Here is a 23787-nt window from a genome sequence, read left to right on the forward strand (position 1 = left end):
TTCAATTAATAATTCACCACATCAACAAAAGAAAATATAAAAATCATGAGATCATATCACCTAGATGCAGAGAGAACATCTGGAAGATAAAACACCAATTTATGATAAAAATCCATATGTCTGTGTAAGATGGAACATATTTAAAAATAATAAAGATGATATATGACAAATCCACAACTAACTTCATTTTCAATGGCCAAAGACTGAAATATTTTTCTTTGAGATCTGCTCAAGACACAGATCCACTTTCACCACTACTATTCAACATAGTATTGGGAATCCTAACTAAAGTGAAAAAAGCACAGCTGTTGAGCTGGGCTGCGAAGCTGCCCACAGCCTCTGCAGCACCAGTTCTATCCCCGGCCACAGGCAAGGGTCCCACATGGTGCACAGACCTCTCCTGCCGCGCCTGCTACTCCCCTCAGCAGTGTACTTCGTCACTCTGCCTGTTCTGCCCCCTGCTCTGGCTCTGGTGAATTCTCTCACCCTTCCGTGCTTCTGATTGTACCCAGTGCTTGTATAAATAAATAAATAAATCTTTTAAAAAATAAAGCGATTTGCAAGAGGAAGGTATAAAATAAATGCAAATTGGGAAAGATGTAAGGCTATTGCTGTTGCTAATGACATCATTGTATACATAGCAAACCCTAAGGACTCTAATTATTGAAATAATACATCAATATAGTACTGTCAGGTTGTAAAATCAGCGTTAAAAAATCATGCCTGAGGTCCTCCCAGGTGGCACAGCAGGTTGAGCACAGTGCTGTGAAGCTGTCCGCTGCCTCTGCAGCTCAGGTTCAATTCCTGGCTAGCCAGGGACATTCCCATATGGCATGCCCACTGTGGGAATCTGTCTGCCTGCTCCGTTCCCCACTCTGTCTCTGGTGAATCCTCTCACCCTCTCACACCTCTGGCCTGCACCCCAGCTATTGTTTAAATAAAAAATAATCTTAAAAAAAATAAAAATCACGCCGGAACTAAACAATGAGCTAGAATAAAATAAATCTAGAAAAACAAATCCCCATTTACAATTGCATGGAAAAGAATTAAATACCTAGAAGTAAGCTTAACAAAGGAGGTGACAGACATATACAATGAAAACTATTAGAATTTATTAAAAAATATAGAAGAGAGCAAAAAAATGGAAAGTATTCTCTACTTAAAAACTGGAAGATTTAACTTGATAAAATGACAATCCTACTCAAAGCAATGTAATGATCTACTGCATTCCTTATCAAGGCCTCAATAGCATTCTTCAAATAAAAGCAAATATTATAAAACTCATATGGAATAACAAAAGACCCCCATTAGTAAAAGTGATGCTGATCAAAAATAAATAAATAACCAGTAATACAAAGTTATGGTAATCAAAACGGAGGTACTAGAAAAAAAATAGGCATAGAGACCAATGGAATAGAATTAAGAGCCCACAAACAAACAACAACAGAACAGCCACATGGAAAGTTCATCTATAACAAAGAAGTCAAAGTACAAAATATACATTGGAGATAGGAAAGAATTGGTATTGGGAAAACTGGATGATCATATGTCAGAGTGGGAAACCAGGCCACTATCTGATACCATATACAAAATCAACTCAAAATGGGTAAAAGACATGGATGTATGACCTAAAACCATAAAGTAAACTAAAGAAAATATAGGAAAAACAGTCATGACACTGGCTTCCACAATGTCTCTGTGTATTTGTCATCAATGAAAAAGATACACAAGTAAAGATAAACAAATGGGACTATAGCAAATTCAAAAACATCTGCATGATGAAAGAAACTAGCATTAAGTGAAAAAAAAAATCACCCTAATGAATTGGAGAAAATATATGCATATTATGCATTGATAAGTTATTGATATCCAAGATTATAAAGAATGCATACAACAAAAGAAAATAAGCCATCAAAAAAAAAAAATGGACAGAAGAGTTAAACAGGCATTTCTCCAAGAAACACATACAGATGGCCAATAGACTCTTGAAAAATACCAGTCATCACTTATAGCAGGGAAATACCAATCAAAACCATACTAAGGGCCTCCCCGGTGGCTCAGCGGTTGAACACTGGGTTGCGAAGCTGCCCGCGGCCTCTGCGACGCCGGTTCGATCCCTGGCTGCTCCCAGGCCACAGGAGGAGGGCCTCAGATGGCGCGCAGACCTCTCCTGCCGCCCGCTGCTCCCCTCAGCAGTGTACTTCGGTCCTTCTGCTTGCTCTGCTCCCCGCACTGGCTCTGGTGAATTCTCTCTCACCCTCCCGCCCTTCTGACTGTACCCAGTGCTTGTATAAATAAATAAATAAATCTTAAAAAAAAAAACCTTAAAAAAAATACTTCTGAAGAGGTATGAACCCCTAAGTCATATGCCATTTTACCAAACAACATTATCACAATAAAGCATAACAAAATTTAAAAAATGAATCAATTATGTGAAAAGTATTTAAAGTAGTAAGGAAACTGAGAACATTTAGAAAGAAATTAACAAGTGTGTGTCCTGGTGCAATAGAAAGCCAGTGTGCTGCAATGTGGGGGAATGCTGATTAGGAAAGATGCACAAAACCAACTCTTGTGGTGCTATGGAAGGCAAAGTGAGTAATATTTTTTCCAGATTCTTTAAGAGACTATAGAATACATTTAAGCAGGAGATAAGAATGGCACAATTTATGATTTAAATTTGTGGATATTATGATTCACTTCCTATCAATTGTAAACACATTTTATGATTACTGAATATAAGCAATTTGCTCACTGACTATAAATAGTAGAATTTGATGGAAATTGATCATAGCAAGATATTTTGGGGAGAGGCAAAAGTGAAATTGGAGACAAGTGAGAGATGATGGGAAATTGACTTGGGCTCATCTTAATCAATAAAAATAGAAGTAGATAAATTTGGGGTCGATTTTAGAGGTTAAATCTGCAGGGTTTATGTATGAATAGGATGTGGTAAGAGAAAATTAAGATAGCTCCTTAGTTTCACATGCCCAGTGTTATCATTTAGAGAGATAATAAGATGGGGTGTGGGCAAAATAGGAATAGCTTTGATAGGGGGTGGGTAGAATTGACAGATTTACTGTGAAAACATGTATTTCACAGTTACCATGTTTTCACATTCAGTGTTAAAAATTCTTAAAGAAATAGTATATAAAGAACTTATCAGTTCAGAATATAAGATTTCTATAACTTGTAGCACAATGAGGAAACATTTAATTTCATGTCACTATCTCTATTGATAAACACATTTCTCTCTGCCATGATAACTCTTTCAAATTTAGCTGAAATGTCATTTTGTCTCTAACACCTTGTAAATCTATATTTTTCAATGTCAATGCAATCGTTTTATTATCTACATTGCTGAAAATACTGCATGTATAACTACCTCTATTATACTTGATTACATGCAATATTATTAATTATGTATCATTCTCCAAAATGGACTGCTGCTCACAGTCCTTTTATAAAACATATAATTTATGTTTACACATTTATATACCAGTTTTTTCAATGATGTTCTTGACCTGACTACATCAGCATAAAATGGAATTGTTGATAAAATAAATAAAAATTTCTGAATCTTATCTCAATCTTAATGAAACTAAATATGTTAGTATCAGGTTTATAAATCACTTTACAACAGCTTTCCAAGATGATTTAGTTCCACTGATGTGTGAGGACCTCTGCACTGACTGCTAAACTCTCAGGCTACCAGAACAAGGGCTTATTTTTATCACCAGTGTTTGGCACTGTCTCACCTAAAGTATATATTTTCGGAAATGTCTTATATTATAAATTATTAAATTTGACTGCTAACCCCAAATTTCTATTTCAAGGCATCTGGCTATCATACAGGGCAGCAAGGGGCACTAAATGATGCTCACTTGGCTAAGAACGCTTACTACCTGAATAATTTACTGGTCACTGTCTGAGTTCTTCACCCCCATGCACAATTGCAAGACTACGCAAGCTCAGGAAACAGCAACAACAATGGGATTTATTTAAAAAGCCAGGGAAAAACAAAGAGTTACTGAGGACAAAAATGGTCATTTATCTCACCCGAAGCAATGTCCAGTGTTTTCCAGTCCTCAACAAAAGCAGCTAAGATGGTGTCTCCTGCCACAGAGGACTTGGTGCCCCTCTCCCGAACAATAGGCCACATGCCCAGGATGGCATCTTCTTGCCTCTGTGGACCTGCAGCACAGAGCAGCCAGACTCTACGCTAGGTTCTAACTCACAAAGACAACAGAAGGCACAACAGGAAATGCTCCTGGAGCTGCCAAGATGCCCCAGCACAGCACCAAACAATTGACTCTCAAAACAGCAGGTGGCTGAAGGGCCCAACAAAAGGCCACACTCGCAGCTCAGCAAGGCACCCAGCTCCAGGTCTTTGACTTCCTTGCCAGGTTGAAACAGCAGCAAAACCAGGAACAGATTCAGTCTCTCAGTAACTTGCAAAGCCTCTGAACTTCTCTTGTTTGAGATTTGCTGCTGGAGGCCTCCACCTTCGGAGGACCACAATAGCCTTCTGGAAGAATGGCTTGGTAGGGACCGAAACACTGACCCCAAATGTTGAATCTGAAACACTGACTCCCAAAGATCAAAGACCCAATAATCTGCAGATGTTTCTCTTTTTTTTTTGGATTGATTGATTGATTGATTGATTTATACAAGCACTGGGTACAGTCAGAAGCACGGGAGGGTGAGAGAATTCACCAGAGCCAGAGCAGGGAACAGAACAGGCAGAAGGACGAAATACACTGCTGAGGGGAGTAGCCCTGCGCTCAACCATTGCGCCACCAGGGGAGGCCCAATCTGCAGATGTTTCTGCAGTCATTTATATTTCTTATCAGTTGTTCCACCCCAAAATGTGATACATTTTAGTATTTTCCCTGGGGCTTTCTAGCCTCACCAGCAACCCCTCTCTACCCACCACCACCACATGTAACAGTCTATGGCTTCAACTACCGTTTACAGTTACTTGTTTTTAAGATTGATGCTAAAAAAAAAAAAAAAAAAGATTTATGCTAGTAACAAACTCCTCATTGCATGCAATGCATATGAATTTGTTTCTAATTCATATACAATGACTTAAACACTTCCTTTGAGTGCCTCATAAAGAAGCAAATAGCATTTTTGATGTGTGATTTTGATGTGGGAAAAGGTACCTCATTCTAGAGCAAAACAAAAGACAAAAACAAAATTATCACAAAATGGACTTTTTTTTTTCACTTAAAAAAACTTTTATATTTGGCATATTCTCAACATATATGCATATGGAAAGGACCTGTGCTAAGCCTAATCCTAGAACTTTGGGTAAAAGAAATGTATAAATTGTATATATATATATATATATATATATATATATATAAATTTATTTATACAAGCACTGGGTACAGTCAGAAGTGTGGGAGGGTAAGATAATTCACCAGAGCCAAAGCAGAGAGCAGAGCACAGCAGGCAGACTGACGAAGTACAATGCTGAGGGGAGCAGCGGGCGGCAGGAGAGGTCTGCATGCTATGTGGGACCCTAGTCCAGGCTGCACACAGCTTGGCAACACAGCCCTCAACTGCTGTGCCACCAGGGAGTCCCTAAATCGTATATATTGTACACATCATGAGTATAAATTTCTGACTCAAATACAGTCTTCAAAAAAAGACAAATATTCTCCTTTGACAAATGGTCCTTTAAATGAACAGTTCCTAAAGTCAAGGAATATGACTGTGTATCCACCCAAACCTAGGGCTCAGTGCAGTGCCTATATGCTCAACATATGTGTACTGAATTATACTGATTCATAAGTCCTATCCTGCTACTTCATATGAGATTCAGATTTAGAAAATCTACTTTATAGAGATTATTTTGAGATTATCACTTTATAGTGATAATTTTATTTTTGTCTTTTCTTTTTCTCTATAAAGTAGGAAATCTACTTTAGCAGATAAGATTAGATAATCAAGTATAATAAAACTACTGATTTTAGTAATGTCAAAATTCTCCATACACACTCAGTAGAAAGAATATGAGCATTTACTATGCCTAGAGAGTTACCCAATAGAAAACTTTGCAATTTTGCCTAGAGAACAGTTAAAACTGCCTAGAGAGCAAAAAACAAACAAACACAAAAACAACCTGAAATCAAGATCTTAATATCAACAGATTCAGCATCAGGTTTAGAATACAGATTGAGTTACCACAGCTACATGCAGCATTCTCAACCTAAGACAGTCATTTAACAAATGGCGATATTTGAACCAAGTGGAAATATATGCAAAATCTACCACAAAATACACTGTTTGCTGAGAGTATAATGAAATTCAGTGTGTATTTACATGGATTGTTCAAAAATATACACTATATCCTGAACTATGTTTAAAAAATATTATTCCATGATATATTGTTACAGAGAATATCTAAAACTATAACTCATGCTTTTGAGAAGAATAATAAATATACTTTGTTTTCTGGATTAGAAAATTATCTAGGAAAGTCAGTTAAAATGAATCTGTTTAAATTAGAAACCACAGGACTAGTTCTCAGATTCCTAGTAAACACTAAACATAAAATACTAAATAAGGCCTTTCTAGGCATTCATATGGTACTGTGACCTTACCCATATTGTAACCACTCTTATCCATTTTTTTCTGTGTTGTGGTGTTTGATGATGTGTCCTTGGCATTCAGCATAACACCCAAGCCAACTGAATTATCAGCAGATGGACTTATGCTTTGATCTGGGATCCATTCTCTATCTCCTGAAAATAAAAAAAAAGGGAAAAATAATAAAAATTTTAGTAAGAAATCCATGTTGTTGATTATATTTATTGTCTTACTAGATAATTTTTAGCTAAATAAAGAAAATTTGTTATAGTGAGGTAGATATTATTAAAGATAAAATATTTCATAATAGTCACACACAAGTTAAAATCACACAATAAATTAAATTGATATAACTTATTAAAAATATAGCTAAGTCACAAATATACACACATTTAAATAGAACTATTTTAAAGCATGCAGTTATATAACATGAAGTACAATTTTTGTATGTAAATAAACATATTTGAATACACAAGAACCTAAAGAAATGATAAAAAGAGCTACCAGTTGATGTGTCTATTGAAGTATCACAGATCTTGAGATTCTGAGATTGTCTTTTAAGATGGCATTTAAGAATTATCACATAATGCATAACAGTGAAGTTAATATATTTTCACTTTCTAACTTATTAAAAGCCACACTTATAAATTCTGAAACCTGTCTGATTCGAGTCCTGTTTTCTCATATTCTAAAATTACTTTTTTTAGTCTTTTTAAAAATTTATTTATTTTTATATAAGAACCAGGGTATAGGCCAGATGCATGGGAGGGTGAGCAGATTCACTGGGGACAGAGCGAGGAACAGAACAAACAGACTGACGAAATACACTGCTGAGGGGAGCAGTGAGTGCAACAGGAGAGGTCTGCCTCGCCATGTGGGATTCTCACCGGCCACCTGGGATCAAACCCGTGCTGCAGAGGCTGAGGACAGCTTCACGTTTTGGTGCTCAACCGCCTGCACCACCAGGGAGGCCCCAAGTCTTTTTTTTTATTTTTTTAAGATTTATTTATATAAGAACTGGGGTACAGGCCAGAAGCACCAGACGGTGAGAGGATTCACCAAAGACAGAGCGGGGAGGAGAACAGGGGGAGCAGCAGGTGAGACAGAAGAGGTCTGCCGCATCATGTGAGTAGCTCCCTGGCTGGCTGGGAATCAAACCCATGCTGCAGAGGCTGAGGACAGCTTTGCAGTGCTGTGCTCAACCCGCTGGGCCACCAGGGAGGCCTGTTTTCACATTTTCTAATAGTAGCCTTAAATATAAATATATGGCAAGTAACACAATATCAATTATGACTAGAGAAGATTTTTTTTAAATATTTGAACAGAATTATTCTATATTTCATAAAATATGAATGCACAGTTTTAAAAAATAGTGTCAAAAAATTGTCAGACTGATCCATAAACCATCTGATTCTGTGTCTGAACTTACCTGCAATTGTAATTGTAGTACTTGAATAATTGCATTCTAAACTATGAGAAGAAAGTGAGTTGAGTCTTTCATTTTTATCAAAAACAAAAAATCTTTCAAGTCCTTGGTATTGTTCATTTATAGGCTTAATTCTGAGGGCTATTTCAGGTAACAGCTAGGAAAAAAAATCAAAGTATTATTTTATCTCATAAGTATAGAAAAACACATTCATTCATTAAGCACTTACTATGTTCTTGGTACAGATTCTATGCTCATCAAGACTAGGTTCTATGTGTGAAAACAAATAATAACACAACTTTTATACATTTTAATCTCTGAAAAGTGTTTAAACCACAATTAGAGTAATTATTTAAAAGTTGTCATCAATCTAAGAAAAGAAGAAGATAGTTCATGAAACAAAATTACCCTGTTCCTTGTTCTCCCTTTATTTCCTTCCTTACACATAAACTACTCTGGGAAATAGAATCTCTCTCATATTCTGTACTTTGGAACTAGTGACTTTGTCTATACAAAAAAATAATTTCAAAGATGAATGCAAAATACTGATGGGGATAAAATTAATCTAATCATCACTACATACAAAATCAAGTTAATAAAATACTGACATTTTAAGTGTACAAGTACGAACCTAAGGCAACAGTGAGCTAAGTAATTTGTGAAAATTATACACAAGAAACAAGAAGACCTAAGATTTGAATATAGTTCTGGCTGATTTGAACCATAGGCTTATTCCCCCACAATATAAATTGTTAAATTTTATATACTCTCACCCTGTGGAAGAATCAAAATGAGATTTAAAAATTCATAAATCGGGCCTCCCCGGTGGCGCAGCGGTTGAGCGCTGGGTTGTGAAGCTGCCCGCGGCCTCTGCGGCGCCGGTTCGATCCCCGGCTGCTCCCCGGCCACCGGAGGAGGGTCCCACATGGTGCGCAGACCTCTCCTGCCGCCCGCTGCTCCCCTCAGCAGTGTACTTCAGTCCTTCTGCCTGCTCTGCTCCCCGCTCTGGCTCTGGTGAATTCTCTCACCCTCCCGCGCTTCTGACTGTACCCAGTGCTTGTATAAATAAAATATAAATAAATAAATCTTAAAAAAAAAAAATTAAAAAAAAATAAATAAAAATTCATAAATCTAGTAGGAAAAAGACTAAAACTTAGGAAGTATTCTTGATGGACTAAAAATATAAACAGACTGGTTATCAGTATTTAAGTGTTCCCCCAAAAGATTCTCATTTAAGTGCATATGTAGACTATTTCAATGGAGTAAACAACACAAATATATTTATATAACCTATATAAAAATTTATAAATCAGGTGACTCAGCAAGACAGGACTAGGATTATCATTTCCAAACAGGGACCATTCTTCAGTAAAGACTGCTTGAAACTGGCAGAAGACACGGGGAGGAGCCAGAGGTGAGCTGGGAAGTTCGCCCACACCAAGCCCCTTCTGGCCAGCAGTCCGAGCCCAGAGGGGAGCGGGCACCCACCACCTGGGCAGACCGGGCACGCAGCAGAGTGTGTCACCATATCGCCACTTTAGAACAGGGACCTTTCTTCAACAAAGACTGCTTGAAACTAGCAGAAGGCTCCCTGTGGACCCAGAGGGAAAAGGTTCCCTGTGCAGTTAGAGGTGAGCGGAAGGCCCCCACAAGCCTGGTCCCACCTGGCAGGAAGTTGGAAACCACAGAGGGATCCAGTGATTTGGAAGCCAGAGTACAATTCAGCTGCCCACCTCCAGGGAAGTTTGTGGGACTTCAAGACACACCTTTGTAATTAAACACAGAAGGAAGAAATATTCTGTGACAGCGACAATTAACATATTCAAAGTACCACTGCCTCACTAGACTTCTGGCATAACAGTATATGACTCGTTTAGACCACCAGTTGCCAAACCCCACAAAGAGCACACCAAAGAGATGCTGGCCAGTACCAACAACACAGTGTCCCAAGGCATATGGCAAATGAGAAAACAGGCAGTAGGGAGTAGAAAACTACATGCAACCCAGCAAATCCTCAGGAAAAAGGCACACCACAAATAGAAAAACACCAACCAGATTGCAACGACAGTAACTTGGATAACTTCTGAGCCTTCCAGAAAGAGAATTTAAAATTGTCGTGATAAAAAAACTAACAGAAGTCATGAAGGAAAACAATGATAAGGGAAAAATAATCAACGATCAGAAGAATGAAATTGAGTCCCTAAAGAGGGAAGTAAAAGAAATGCAGAAGATCAAAGAATTAATGGAGGCACTAAAGAACTCTGGGAAAAGCAATGAAAGCAGAATAGATGAAATGGAAGAACGAATAAGTACTCTTGAAGACACAGAAATAAAAAGAACCAAAGCAGAAAAGGAAAGAAGAGGTACGAAGGAAAAAGACCTAAGAAAGACTTCGGGAACTATCTGACACCATGAGGAAAGGAAATATGAGTTATAGGAATCCCAGAAGGAGAGGAGAGAGATGTAGGAACAGAGAAAATATTCAAGGAAATAATTGAAGAGAACTTCCCAAACATGAAGAAGGAGCTGAAAATTGATATACAAGAAGCAAGAAGAACACAAAACTTCCATGGGGAAAGAAAAAACACAGCAAGACACATAATAGTAAAGCTCCCAAGAATTCAAGACAGGGGAAAAATAACGAAGCTGACAAGAGGGAAGAAGCAGATAACATTCAAAGGAAAACCAATCAGACTGACACCAGACTTCTCCGAAGAAACAAAATGGTCAAGGAGAGAGTGGAGGGACATAGTCAGCAGACTCCAAGAAAACACATGCCAACCAAGAATACTCTATCCTGCAAAGCTCTCCTTCCCCTATGAAGAAAGAATAAGGACCTTCCCAGACAAACAGAAACTCTGGAATTTCATTACAACTAAACCCCCACTCCAAAAAATACTACAAGGAGTCCTAAAGCCAGAAACTCAGAGGGACAAATAACAACAAAAGAAGGCCAAAAAAAAAGTTATTAAAAGAATAAATAAAATCAAAGGAAAGACAAATACAATGGCAAATACAGATGCTAACATATTAATATTAACTATATATGTAAATGGACTAAACTCTTTAATAAAAAGACACAGAGTCGCAGGCTGGATTAAGAAACAAAACCCAACCTTTTGCTGTCTCCAGGAAACACATTTAACTACAAAACATAAAAATAAACTCAAAGTTAAAGGATGGAAAACAATCCTAAAAGCAAATAGACCAAAAAAGAAAGCAGGAACAGCTACACTTATATCAGATAAAACAGATTTCAAACTCAAAAAGTTAAAAAGAGACCCCAACGGTCACTACATTATGATCAAGGGGAGAATACTTCAAGAAGAAATAACATTAATTAACATATATTCACCAAACGAAGGAGCACCAAAATATATCAGACAACTATTGTCATCTTTGAAAACAGACATCAGAGAAAACACATATGTAGTGGGAGACTTCAACACACCACTATCAACAACGGATAGAACAATGAGACAAAAAATAAGTAAAGACACTAAAGCTCTAAATAAAGCTCTAGAGCACTTGGGCTTAACAGGCATCAATAGAACACTAAACCCAAAGAAATCTGAGTACACATTTTTCTCAAGCACACATGGATCATTCTCCAGGATCGATCACATACTGGGACACAAGACAAACATCAACAAACACACCAAGATTGAAATCATACCAACCATCTTTTTTCACCATGAAGGCATCAAACTAGAAATAAACCATAAAAAGAAGGCAAGGAACTCTCCTGCCTCATGGAGATTGAAAACCACGCTTCTGGAAGACCACTGGACTAACGAGGAGATCAAAGAAGAAATTTAAAAATTCTTTGAATTGAATGACAAGGAGGACACCAATTTCCTAAATGTATGGAATGCAGCAAAAGCAGTAATAAGAGGGAAATATATAGCAATAGAGGCTCACATCAAGAAACAAGAAAGAACTCAAAGAAACAACCAAATCTTGAAGCTCAAAGATCTAGAAAAAGAACAACAACAACAAAAAAAAAACAAAACCAGTAGAAGAAAAGAAATAATAAAAATCAAAGCAGAAATAAATGAAATTGAAACTAAAAAAACAATCCAAAAGATCAATGAAACCAAGAGCCGATTTATGGTGAACTAATCTTTGACAAAGGAGCAAAGTATATGCATTGGAGCAAAGAAAGTCTGTACAATAAATGGTGCCAGGAAAACTGGGTCACTACATGCAAAAAAATGAAGTTTGACTACTACCTAACACCATGCACAAAAACCAACTCAAAATGGATTAAAGAACTAGACATAAGACCTGAAACCATAAAATACATAGAAGGAAATATAGGCGAACCACTGCATGATATGCACATTAAAGACATCTTTACAGACACATCACCCAAAGCAGTGATAGTGAAGGCAAAGATCAACAGCTGGGACTACATCAAATTAAAGAGCTTCTGCACAGCATAAGAGACAATAAACAAAACAAAGAGAAACCCTACCAACTGGGAGAACATTTTTGCACACAACACTAATGATAAAGGACTGATCACAAAAATCTACAAAGAGCTGATGAGACTCAACAACAACAAAGAAAATAATCCAGTCAAAAAATGGGCAGAAGAGCTAAAAAGAAACTTCTCCAAAGAGGAAATGCAAATGGCCAACAGGGATGTGAAAAAATGTTCAACATCACTTGTAATCAGGAAAATGCAAATTAAAACTACAATGAGGTACCATCTTACACCAGTGAGAACGGCACATATTATAAAATCTAGCAACAACAAATGTTGGCAAGGTTGTGGAGAAAAACGAACTCTCCTGCACTGTTGGTGGGAGTGCAAACTGGTCCAACCACTATGGAAAGCTGTGTGGAGATTTCTTGACCTACTAAACATAGAGCTTCCATATGATCCAGCAATTCCACTCCTAGGTATTTACCCAAAGGACACAGAAACATCAATTCCAAAGAGTACCTGCACCCCTATATTTATAGCAGCACTATTTACAATAGCTAAGCTTTGGAAACAACCCAAATGCCCAAAAATAGATGACTGGATCAAGAAGATGTGGTACATATACACCATGGAATATTACTCAGCATTCAAAAAAGATAAACACATGCCATTTGCAGCAACATGGATGGCGCTTGAAGGGATCATGCTCAGCAAAATAAGCCAGAAAAAAAAAAGAAAAATACCAGATGGTCTCACTCATAGCAGGAACCTAGAAAACTTAAATAAGGGACCAGGAAAAATAATAACTATAAGAAGGGAAATATCAAAATCGACAAACTTCTATGAACCAGAGATACTCTATGGTGGGCGGGAGGTGGGGACAGGAGGGATTGGGGTTAAAATAAGGGGGTTATAATTGTATGGGGAATATAAAAAATAAAATTTAAATAAAAAATTATAGATCATATGAATTATGAACTGTTACCCAAAAAGCTAATTGCAAAATAAGGCATCATTATCAAAGCCAAGTCAAAGTGCACTCTCTTCACTCCATCCTCATTAGCTCTTTCAGACACTGATCACTAATTAACAGACTATATCTAGTGAATCTCATTTTTAGATTAGACAATAGAAAAGCTAAGCCATTTTTAAAAGTTTTGGTTGATAGATAAGAACATGAGTGTAGACTGGCTTTTTTTTTTCTCCTAAACTCACACAGTTAGCCACTGAACATTTCAGAACCAAAACCAAATTTCCCTCACCAGTATATCCATGTTCTTTCCAGCACTAATTCTATCTCAATGCTGCTGTTTGAAAATTTTTGACTTAATTCAAATAAGAGATCTAACCTTCATGAAGAAATCAGTGTTTGAAAAATGAAGTATAAAGTGAAATTTCTTACACTCAATGAGGAAGTCAAATAATTCTACTGCCACAAATTTTCCAATCCCAATGAGGACCCTGGAACCTAGGCCAAGCATATGGGAGGTAGTTCAAGCCAACAGCCAATGCCACAAAATCTAAAGGGCCTTCCACAAACCAGGTACCCCAGAATCACTGGTAAGGAACTTGGACCCCCAGGTCTAGTGCATGGAAGGTGATGAAACCAATGTCGTAAGGCCCCACCAGATACTAGTGATTCCCAGTACCAAGGGTAAGAACATCGGGCCCCAATGCATGGGATGTTGTGTAATACAAGACCCCAAGACACTGTAGGGCATGGACAAAACCCAGCCCAACTATGAAGGAAGCCAGACACCATACCCAATGTTCAGGAAGCACAGCAAGAATGCAGTTCAGGCCCCAAGGCCCTGTCACTGCTGGTGAGCACCGCGAACCTGCCAGTAAAGATGCTGGCTTAGCCCCACCACAGCAACATGACACTAAAAACAAAGAATGAATAGAAAAACACAACAATTTGCCACATGAGTTTTAGAGGGAATGCTATACTAAATAAATGGAACAAATATCAAGCACCCTCTCATGGAGACATGGAAAATCTGTTCTTCCCAGCAGTTATAGATTTCAAACTAGCCATGAATAAGGAATTCGAAGAACACAGAGAAAACACACATTAAAAAAAAACAAACCAGCAGATCAAAGGTATAGAAGAAAATTCAGAAACAGAAGATCAAGAATAATATTCTAAATAGGAAAATAAAGGAATGTAAAAAGATCAACAGAGGAATTGAAAATACTGTAGAAAGTTATGGAAGCAAACTAAACCAAATGGAAGAATCAGTGAACTTGAAAATGTGAATATACAAAAAGTAAGGTAGGAGAAAAAAAAGATAAACAAATAAAAAAAAAAGTGAAGAAACACTGAGAATCCTTCAACTTGATGAGGATAGGTAATATAAGAATATTGGTTACTGGGGGCCTCCCTTGGTGGCACAGCGGTTGAGTACTGGGCTGCAAAGCTGCCCACAGCCTCTGCAGCACCAGTTTGATCCCTGGCTGCCGGCGAGAGTCCCACATGGCAGGCAGATCTCTCCTGCCATGCCCACTGCTCCCCTCAGCAGTGTATTTTGTCAGTCTGCCTATTCTGTTCCCTGCTCTGGCTCTGGTGAATTCTCTCACCCTCCCGCGCTTCTGACTGTACCCAGTGCTTGTATAAATAAATAAATCTTTAAAAAAAAAGAATTTTAGTTACTGGGGCCTCCCTGGTGGCACAAGGTGTTAAGATGCAATATCTGAAGCTGACCAAAGCCACTGCAGCACGAGTTCCATGCCGGCCAGGGAGCAACCCATATGGCGTAGCAGACCTCTCCTGAGGTCTCCTCTGCTGCTCCCCTCAGCAGTGTATTTCTTTCAATCTGCCTGTTCTGTAACCCACTCTCTCTGGTGAATCCTCTCATCGCCCCCCGCCCTGCTCCGCCTCTGTACCTTTGACCTGTACCCCAGCTCTTGTATGCATAAAAATAAAATAAATCTTAAAATGAAAAGAATATTGGTTATCCTAGAAGGAAAAGAGACAGAGGAAAAAACAAAGAACTTGTTTTAAGTAATAATTGATGAAAATATCCCAACCCTGGAAAATGAACTAAATATACAAATATATGAAGCTAGAATAACACCAAGATTCCCAAACAAAAATACAGCAAAATATATAGTAGTGAAACACTAAGAGTTCAAGACAAGGAAAGAATAGTGAAGTGGACAAAGGGAAAGAAGCAAATAATATATTAAAGAACACCAGTTGTCTTAAACTGGCACTTCTCTAAAGAAACACTGTGGTCAAGGAGAGACTAGTGTGATGTGATTGGAAAACTTAAAAGAAAAATCCCCAGCCAATATACTCTACCCCACAATGCTCTCTTTCAGATATAAGAGGGGAAATAAAGTCCTCCTCACACAATCAGAAACTGAAGAGTTGGTAAAACCAGATTCCCCCTTCCCAGAAATATTAAAGGGAGCTTTAGAGTCTAAGTCAAATAGAAGAACATCTACAAAGAACAGAACTTGAAAATACATAGAACCACAATATTAAGCACAAAATGGCAATAACAGATTTTCATAATCAATAATCACCCTAAATTTAAATGGAAAAAATCACCAAACAAAATACATAGACTATATGGTTGTATTAGGAAACAGAATCCAACATTCTGTGGTTTTCCTAAAACACGTATTGGATCCAAAGATAATCATAAGCTAAATAAATTTAAAAGGTTGGAAAACAATCCTACAAGTATATGGGAACAAATGAAGGTGGAGACAGCCATACTTATATCAGACAAAATAGATTTCCAGTTAAAAAAGTTAACAAGACAAGGATGGACAGTACATAATGATTAAGAGAATAATACAGCAGGAAGATATAACACCCACTAATGTATATCACCAAATGAAGGAGCACTAAAATATACTAGGCAACTACGATCAATTCTGCAAACTAATATGGGATAAAACACATTTGGGTAGGAGACTTCAACAGCCCACTCTCAGCTATGGGCAGATAAATGAGACAGAAAATGAATATGGAAAAACTAGCTCTAAACAGAATTTGACCATACGTCTAATAGACATCTATAGGGCCCTTCACCCCAGTAAAAGCAGAATACACATTTTTCTCAAGTACACACAGGATACTCTCCTGAACTGACCGGATATTGGATCAGAAGGCAAGTATCAACAAATTTATGAAGATGGAAATCATACCAATCATCTTTAATTACTATAAAGGTACCAAACTATACAAACTATAGATGAACTACAAAAAAAGAAATAAGGGAATTCCTCTAATACATGAATACTGAACAACACACTTCTTGAGGAATACTGGGTTAATGAGGAAATAAAATAAATAGAAAAATAAATCTCAAGAGAATGATAATGAGGACACAGCTTTTCAGAACAAGGGACACAGAAAAAGCAGTACTAAAAGAGAAGTAGATAGAAATAAAGGTCCACATCAAGAAAAAAAAAAAAGAAAGAACACAAAGAAATATCCTATATTTCCTCCTGAGGAACTAGAGAAAAATAAAAGATAATACCAAATGTCAACAAAATAAAGGAAGTTATAAAAGTTACAGCAGAAATAAATGAAATAGAAATTAAAAAAAAATCTTTCCAAAAGATCAATCAAAACAAAAGCTGGTTTTGAGAAAAATAAATGAAATAGACAAACATCTAGCTAGGTGCACTATGAAAAAAAGTGAAAAAGCTCAAATAACAGAATCAAACATGAAAGAGAAAAAGTTATAATGTACAATTTAGAAATTCAAAGGATAAGAGAATACTATGAATATTTATGTGTTAACGAGTTCAATAATATTGAAGAGATAGAGAGATTGTCAGAATTATAGAATCATCACAGACTGAATAGGGAAGATGCAGAAAACCAGAACAAACCAGTCAAAAGTGAGGAAACTGAAATAGTAATCAAATCCCTCCCCAAAAAACAAAATTCCAGGATAAAACATAGTCACAAGCATGTTCTACCAAATTTTCAAAATGAACTAATACCTATCCTGCTCAAACTCTTCCCAAAAACTGAGCGAGAAGCAACACTTCCAAATACATTTTATGATATCAACACTACTTTAATACCAAAACCAAACAAAAAACACAGTAAAACTACAGATCAATTTCCCTAATCAGCACAAATGCAAATTCCTAACAAAATTTTATTAAGATGAAACCAATGATGCACTAAAGAGATTATACAACATGACTAAGTGGAATTTATACCAGAAACACAAGGATAGTTAAACATTTGAAAATCAATCAACTTAACTTATCAAATCAACAACAACAAAATGACATAAAAATGACATGAAAAATTTTGATGCCAAGGAAGCAATGGATGAAATTGAATATCCATTATATTGAAAAACCCTAAAAAGTAGAGATAAATTAACTATATCTTTACACAATGAAATTCATATAAGACAAACCCTCACCTAACATCACATTAAATGATGGAAAACTGAAAGCCTTTCCATGAAGATTTTGTATAAGATAAGGCTATCAACAATCATAATTTCTAGTCCACATGGTATTGGAAGTTCTAGATAGAAAAAATAGTAAGAGAAAGATAAAATAAATACAAATTGGGAGCGAAGAATTAAAAGCTGTCATTATTTTTAGATGACATGATGATAAACATGGAGAACCCTAAAGATGCTACTGAAAAGCTAATTAAAACAATATAGACCAGTTCAACAAAGTGGAAGGTGACAAAATCAATAAACAAAAAATATCAGTTGCTTTGATATATGCAATAATGAGCTAGTAGGGGACTACATCAAGAAAATGATCCCATTTATGATCACGCCAAAAATAAGTATGTAGGAGTAACCTAACAAAAGAGGTGAAGGGCCTATACAAAGAAAATTATAAGAAATTGTTAAAAGAAATAGAAGCACACAGAAAGAAATGGAAAGATATCCTGAGCCCATGGATTGAAGAATCATCATTGTCAAAATTGCCATCCTACCCAAGGGGGAAAAAAATGATTCATTGAAATCCTAATAAAAATTTAGTTGATTTAGGGTCTCCCTGGTGGTGCAAGGGGTTAAGACACAAACTATGAAGCTATCCACAGCCTCTGCAGCACAGGTTCGATCCCCAGCCAGTCAGGGAGCAACCCACATGGTGCGGTAGACTTCTCCTGACTTGCCCACTGCTCCCCTCAGCAGTGTATTTCAGTCAATCTGCCTGTTCTGTTCCCCACTCTGTCTCTGGTGTATCCTCTCACCCCTACACCTCTGGCTTGTACCCCAGCTTTTGTATGCATAAATAAGTAAAATCTTCAAAAAATTAATTGTTTTAACTGACATTTATTCTTCAAAGAAATGGAACATCATTACTGAGTTCATATGGAATGAACAAAAGACCCCAAATATCCAAATCAACCCTGACAAAAAGAGATAGAATGATAGTATCACACACTTTCAGATCTCAACTTACATGTTAAAGCCATAATAATTAAAACAGTGTGATCCTGGACACACACACCCATACCCACACACACAAATGGGATAGAATAAAGAGTGAAGAATTAAACCTTCACTTATATGGATAGTTAATCTATGACAGAGGAGCCAAGACTATGCACTGAAACAGGGAAAACCTCTTCAACAAATGGTGTTGGTTAAACTGCACAGCCACAAACAAAAGAATGAAACTAGACCAATATTTCAAACCAGACACAAAAGACAATTTGAAATGACTAAAGATGGATGAAATGTGACCATACCATACATAGATGAAAGCATTGGCAAAATACCTCACAGCATAAGCTCCAGTGATGACTTCGGGGGATTCATCTCCAGGAGCAAGGAAACAAGAAACAAGAAAACAACTGAGGTGACATCAAACTAGAAAGTTCTATACAGCAAAAGAAATAGTAATAAAATGAAGAGACACTCTGCTAAATGAGAAAAAATATCTGTACACCATGCTCCTGAAAAGGGACTGGTATCAAAGATACAAAGAGCTCATATCACTCATCAAAATGTAAACAAATAACCCATTCAAGCATGGAAATAAGAGTTAAATATGTACTTCTCCAAAGAAGACATACAGATGGCAAACAGGCACATGAAACATGCTCATTCTCATTTATCATTAGGAAAATGCAAATCAAAACCGCAATGTGATACCACCTTGTACCAGTGAGAATGGCCCATATCAAAAGGACCAGAAACAACAAGGGCTGTGAAGATGTAGGGAAAAAAAAAAAAAAAAGAAGAACCAACTTACACTGTTCGTGGGACTTTATACTGGTACAGACATCATATTATATGGAGATTTCTCAAAAGATTAAAAATGGATCTACCACATAACCCAGAAATTCTACTTTTAGATATATTCCTGAAGAATACAAAAACATGAATCTGAAAGAAAATGTACACTCCTATGTTTAATGCAGCTCTATTTACAAAAGAAAAGCTATTGAAACAACCAAAGTACCCCCAAATAGATGACTGAATCAAGCAGATGAGGTATATATACACAATGGAATACTACTCAGTGCTCAAAAACCTTAATCTCATGCCATTTACAGCAACACTGATGCAGCTGAAGGAATTATGACAAGTGAAATAAGGTAGAAAGAGAAAGATAAACAGTGTATGGTGACATTTATATGTGGAATATAGAGAAATCATACAAAAGGTCAAAGACAAACTTTTAAAGCAACTCTTGAAAGCTGATCGTAGACCTGAGACATTCAAAGGCAAGGAGAAGAAAAGAGATGGGAACAGTTTGGAAAGAGAACACTATGGAGTATAGTGGAATATTAGTGCTTTGATGGCAGGTACATCACTAGATGTATGAGACCCTGTGCTTCCAAAATATTGACAATGATATAAATGATGGTACCTGAGAAAAATAAAAAAATGTCCCTACAACCCCACTCTTGAATTTTCTACAGTAGCAAATCAGATCCTAAGTAGTTTTTAGCTCAGGGAATGGCTTTTACAGGTGTAGTAGGAGAATAAAAACAATTCAGTTCCGGTTAGTAGGGATGGGAATAAAAGTAGATTATACAACTATGTGTAAAGCACTAACTTGATAATGCAATACTTTACCACTTATTTTAATAAATAATTTTTGTGAGCAAAATATGATAGAAGCTCTTTAACATTTCAAGTTTAATCATGATTATTAATAACTATGATTGCTTAAGCTTTTAAATATATATGACAGATAAAAATATAGCTTTAAAATTTGGCAATGATGCATTAATGAGCTACTTTACTTTTTTTTCCTGTAAGAAAAACAAAAAGTACACTCTTATTTATCTATTACACGTATTCCTGAATTATCTTCTATATACTATATTTACATTAATTCACAAAACTGGTCTTCTCTATGGTATCTGCATTAACTTTATCTTAACTAGTGACTATGCAGTAAAAATCAAGAAAGGATTTATTGTACTAAATTACTCATAATTATGAATTTCATTTAGAAAAGTTAATAGCACTCTTACTGCATGAGATATGACTTCAAGTATTATTTGTCTCAAAAAATTTTATAATGTAATTTACCATATTAGAATTTGTCCTCTAAGTCATAACATTCTTTTTCATGAGTCACTTTTTATTGCCTCATGATAAGATGACACATTTTAATCAATAGGAAGTAACATTTAAAAACAGATTGTGCCAATATAAACTTTTCTTATGGCATTTCTTTAAAAAAATAATATAATAAAAATAAAAGAGACTTACCAGTGGTGATGCTGCAGTTTTAGAATTTTCAAAGTTTGTCCTTTCATGCAGACTGCTAAATTCCCAGGATTCCTCAATGTCTTCGGCTACTTTTGTTTTAATGAAAGATTCTTCTAAATCGATCACTGGCAAAGAATGTTTCTTCTCAAATGACATGCAGGAATCATTAGATATTTGATTATTCTCTTTAGCTATTCTTTTCTCATTAAAATTTCCTTCAAAAATGACATTTTCCCTTGACTTTTCAGTGGCAGAAGAGTAAATATCAAGATCCACATTTTTGTCAAAATTTAGATTTGAAGTTTCTGCTGCTGAAAATCATACATATACAAAAATTTAATGCATATATTTAAATAAATTAAGTTTTTCATAAATCCAAATATCTAAGGTACAAACTGTTTATCAATAAATGTTATTTTATCAATATTTTTTTTACTGAGTGCTTGTTAAAATGCTTATACTCTGCTTATATTCATAAATGATAACCGTAATTTACTTAAACATTCAAATCTTAATGAATTAAACTAATGGAGGGAGGTAAGATTTTGTTTTCTAATGAAATTGATGCAAATTTTTATTTCAGCCTGTGTTTTTTTTTTTTTTCAGCCTGTGGTTTAATTCCACTTTTCCATCCCATTCACCCAAGTTTTACAATAAGAGCTTATGAAAGATAATGCATACGGGAACTTCTTCTCTTTTCTTTCTTTCTTTTTTTTTTTTAACTTATTTTCCTCAACATGACTAGGGATGGGGAAAGGGTAAATGGAAATCTACCAGATAAAAAGAACAGCAACATTTAGGGACACAGAATATGCTTAAGCTGGGACACCTGCCTCTGCAAAGCTACAAAATGAGCAAGACTATATTAGTCACCCAAATCATTATGTCTGTTTTAAATAAATCACTTTGTTTAGATCATTGGTTTTCAACATGGCTGCACAATGGAATCATCTGAAGGTACTCTTTAAAATTGTCAGTTTATGGGCATGACCCCAAAAGAATTAAATCAACACTGAGAATAAGACTCAAGTACTGTGTGCTCTAATTTTTTTTTTTCCCCAAGTTCTCCAAGTGATTGTAGTGTGCAGCCAAGGTTGTGAAATATCAATCTAGATTTGCTGAAGAATTAAAATTATTTAAGATTTAGTGCACATTGCTTTCGTTTCAGAGAAAAACACGATCACTACTATCCAGTTGTTTACACAGCTTCAATTGCTCATCCCTTATTTTCTTTTCAATATGAAAATCTTATCCCCTAAAATAGACTATGTAAAATAGTTGAGAATTTGAATAAAGTAGTTTCCAGTGATGTAAATTCTGCCTTCCAACCGAAAAGTTGTGAATGTTTATAAAATTCAGCAATTATATATGATAATTAGAACTCCTACTTCCATCAACAATCACCTCCTAAATTTCACAGATAACTGTGCAGAATGTAATAGACTTTATGTGAGGGAAATAGTTTTATAATAAAAACTTTATAAGGTTATTCAATTTAATGAAACTTCCATAATAATGATTTACTTTGTTCTTAAACTTCAACAGAAATTATCTGATATTTTGGTAGAATACTTATCATTTCCTGTAATTAAATATCTACAACTATCCACACAATAATTTTGAAAAATTTCAAAATTATACTATTAGTATCAATTTCTTCTGAAAAACTAACAAAATAGCCTACTAATAATGTTTAAAATTTGATCAGACAGTACAGTTATGATTTAATAACTGGACACCCGATCAAGTCATAAAAATCATATATTCAACACTCCAAAATTAACTAATCTAATCCATCACATCTGGTAATGCAGAAAAATCACAGGGTCAGATAAATAGATAGACACAAATAATTTGGAAAATATAATATCAAAATTCAGGTGTTAGAGATTTCAGCAAAACAAAATTAGAGGGCAGCCAACTAAACGATTTTAAAAAAATTCTATCCACAAAAAAACTAAAATTAATAGCATACTTAATGATGACAACTTAGAAACATTATTGCTAAGGTCAGTAACACTATAAGGATGCCTCCTCTTATCATTCCTTATGAAATCAAACTGAAGTCTTATTAATGCAGTAGGATGAGTAAAGGAAATTAAAGAAAAACAGATTGCAAAGGAAGAAATAAATATGAATTTGAAGACATGATTATGCAGAAAATCTGAAGTAATCTACAAAAAAAAGGTGATATTAGCAAGTTTTCAGGATATAAGGTGAACAAACAAAAGGCAAACATTTTCCTACATAACAAAATAAACAAGTGGAATGTGAAATTAAAAATACATAAAATTACATTAGTATCCCAGAAAATGAAATTCTTAGTTATAAATCCAACAGAAAAATTAAAAAAAAAGTTATGAGGAAAAACTATAAAACTTTGATGGGAAAAATCAAACAAGAACTAAATAAAAGGAGAGGTAGTTCAATGCTGGTGGATAGGGAGATTCACTGTTACCAAGATGCCAATTCTCCACAACTTGATCTAGAAATTCAGTGCAATCCCAAATAAAAAATTTCCAGCAAGTTACTTTGTGGAAACTGACAAAATCATTCTAAAATCTTATGGAGAGGAAAAAGGCCCAGAATATCCAACATAATATTAAAGGAAAATAGCAACATCAAGCAGCTCTATTTTCCTGGTTATG

The 23787-nt window shown here is 35.7% G+C and overlaps 1 protein-coding gene across 1 annotated transcript in view; it reads right to left on the reverse strand.

The window, feature by feature from the left end:
- The window catches only part of ZBBX (zinc finger B-box domain containing), a gene marked incomplete at both ends in the record, with an annotated part of 181663 nt that overhangs the window by 33685 nt on the left and 124191 nt on the right, over window positions 1-23787 (reverse strand). Inside the window, 4 exons of the mRNA XM_084232624.1 lie at window positions 4057-4191; window positions 6612-6752; window positions 8027-8180; window positions 21140-21354. Coding sequence (XP_084088750.1) covers window positions 4057-4191; window positions 6612-6752; window positions 8027-8180; window positions 21140-21354 — 645 coding nt within the window. The remainder of the gene's footprint in view (window positions 1-4056; window positions 4192-6611; window positions 6753-8026; window positions 8181-21139; window positions 21355-23787) is intronic.

The sequence above is a fragment of the Talpa europaea genome (assembly GCF_964194135.1).
Source record: "Talpa europaea genome assembly, chromosome: 4".
NCBI classification, from domain to species: domain Eukaryota; kingdom Metazoa; phylum Chordata; class Mammalia; order Eulipotyphla; family Talpidae; genus Talpa; species Talpa europaea.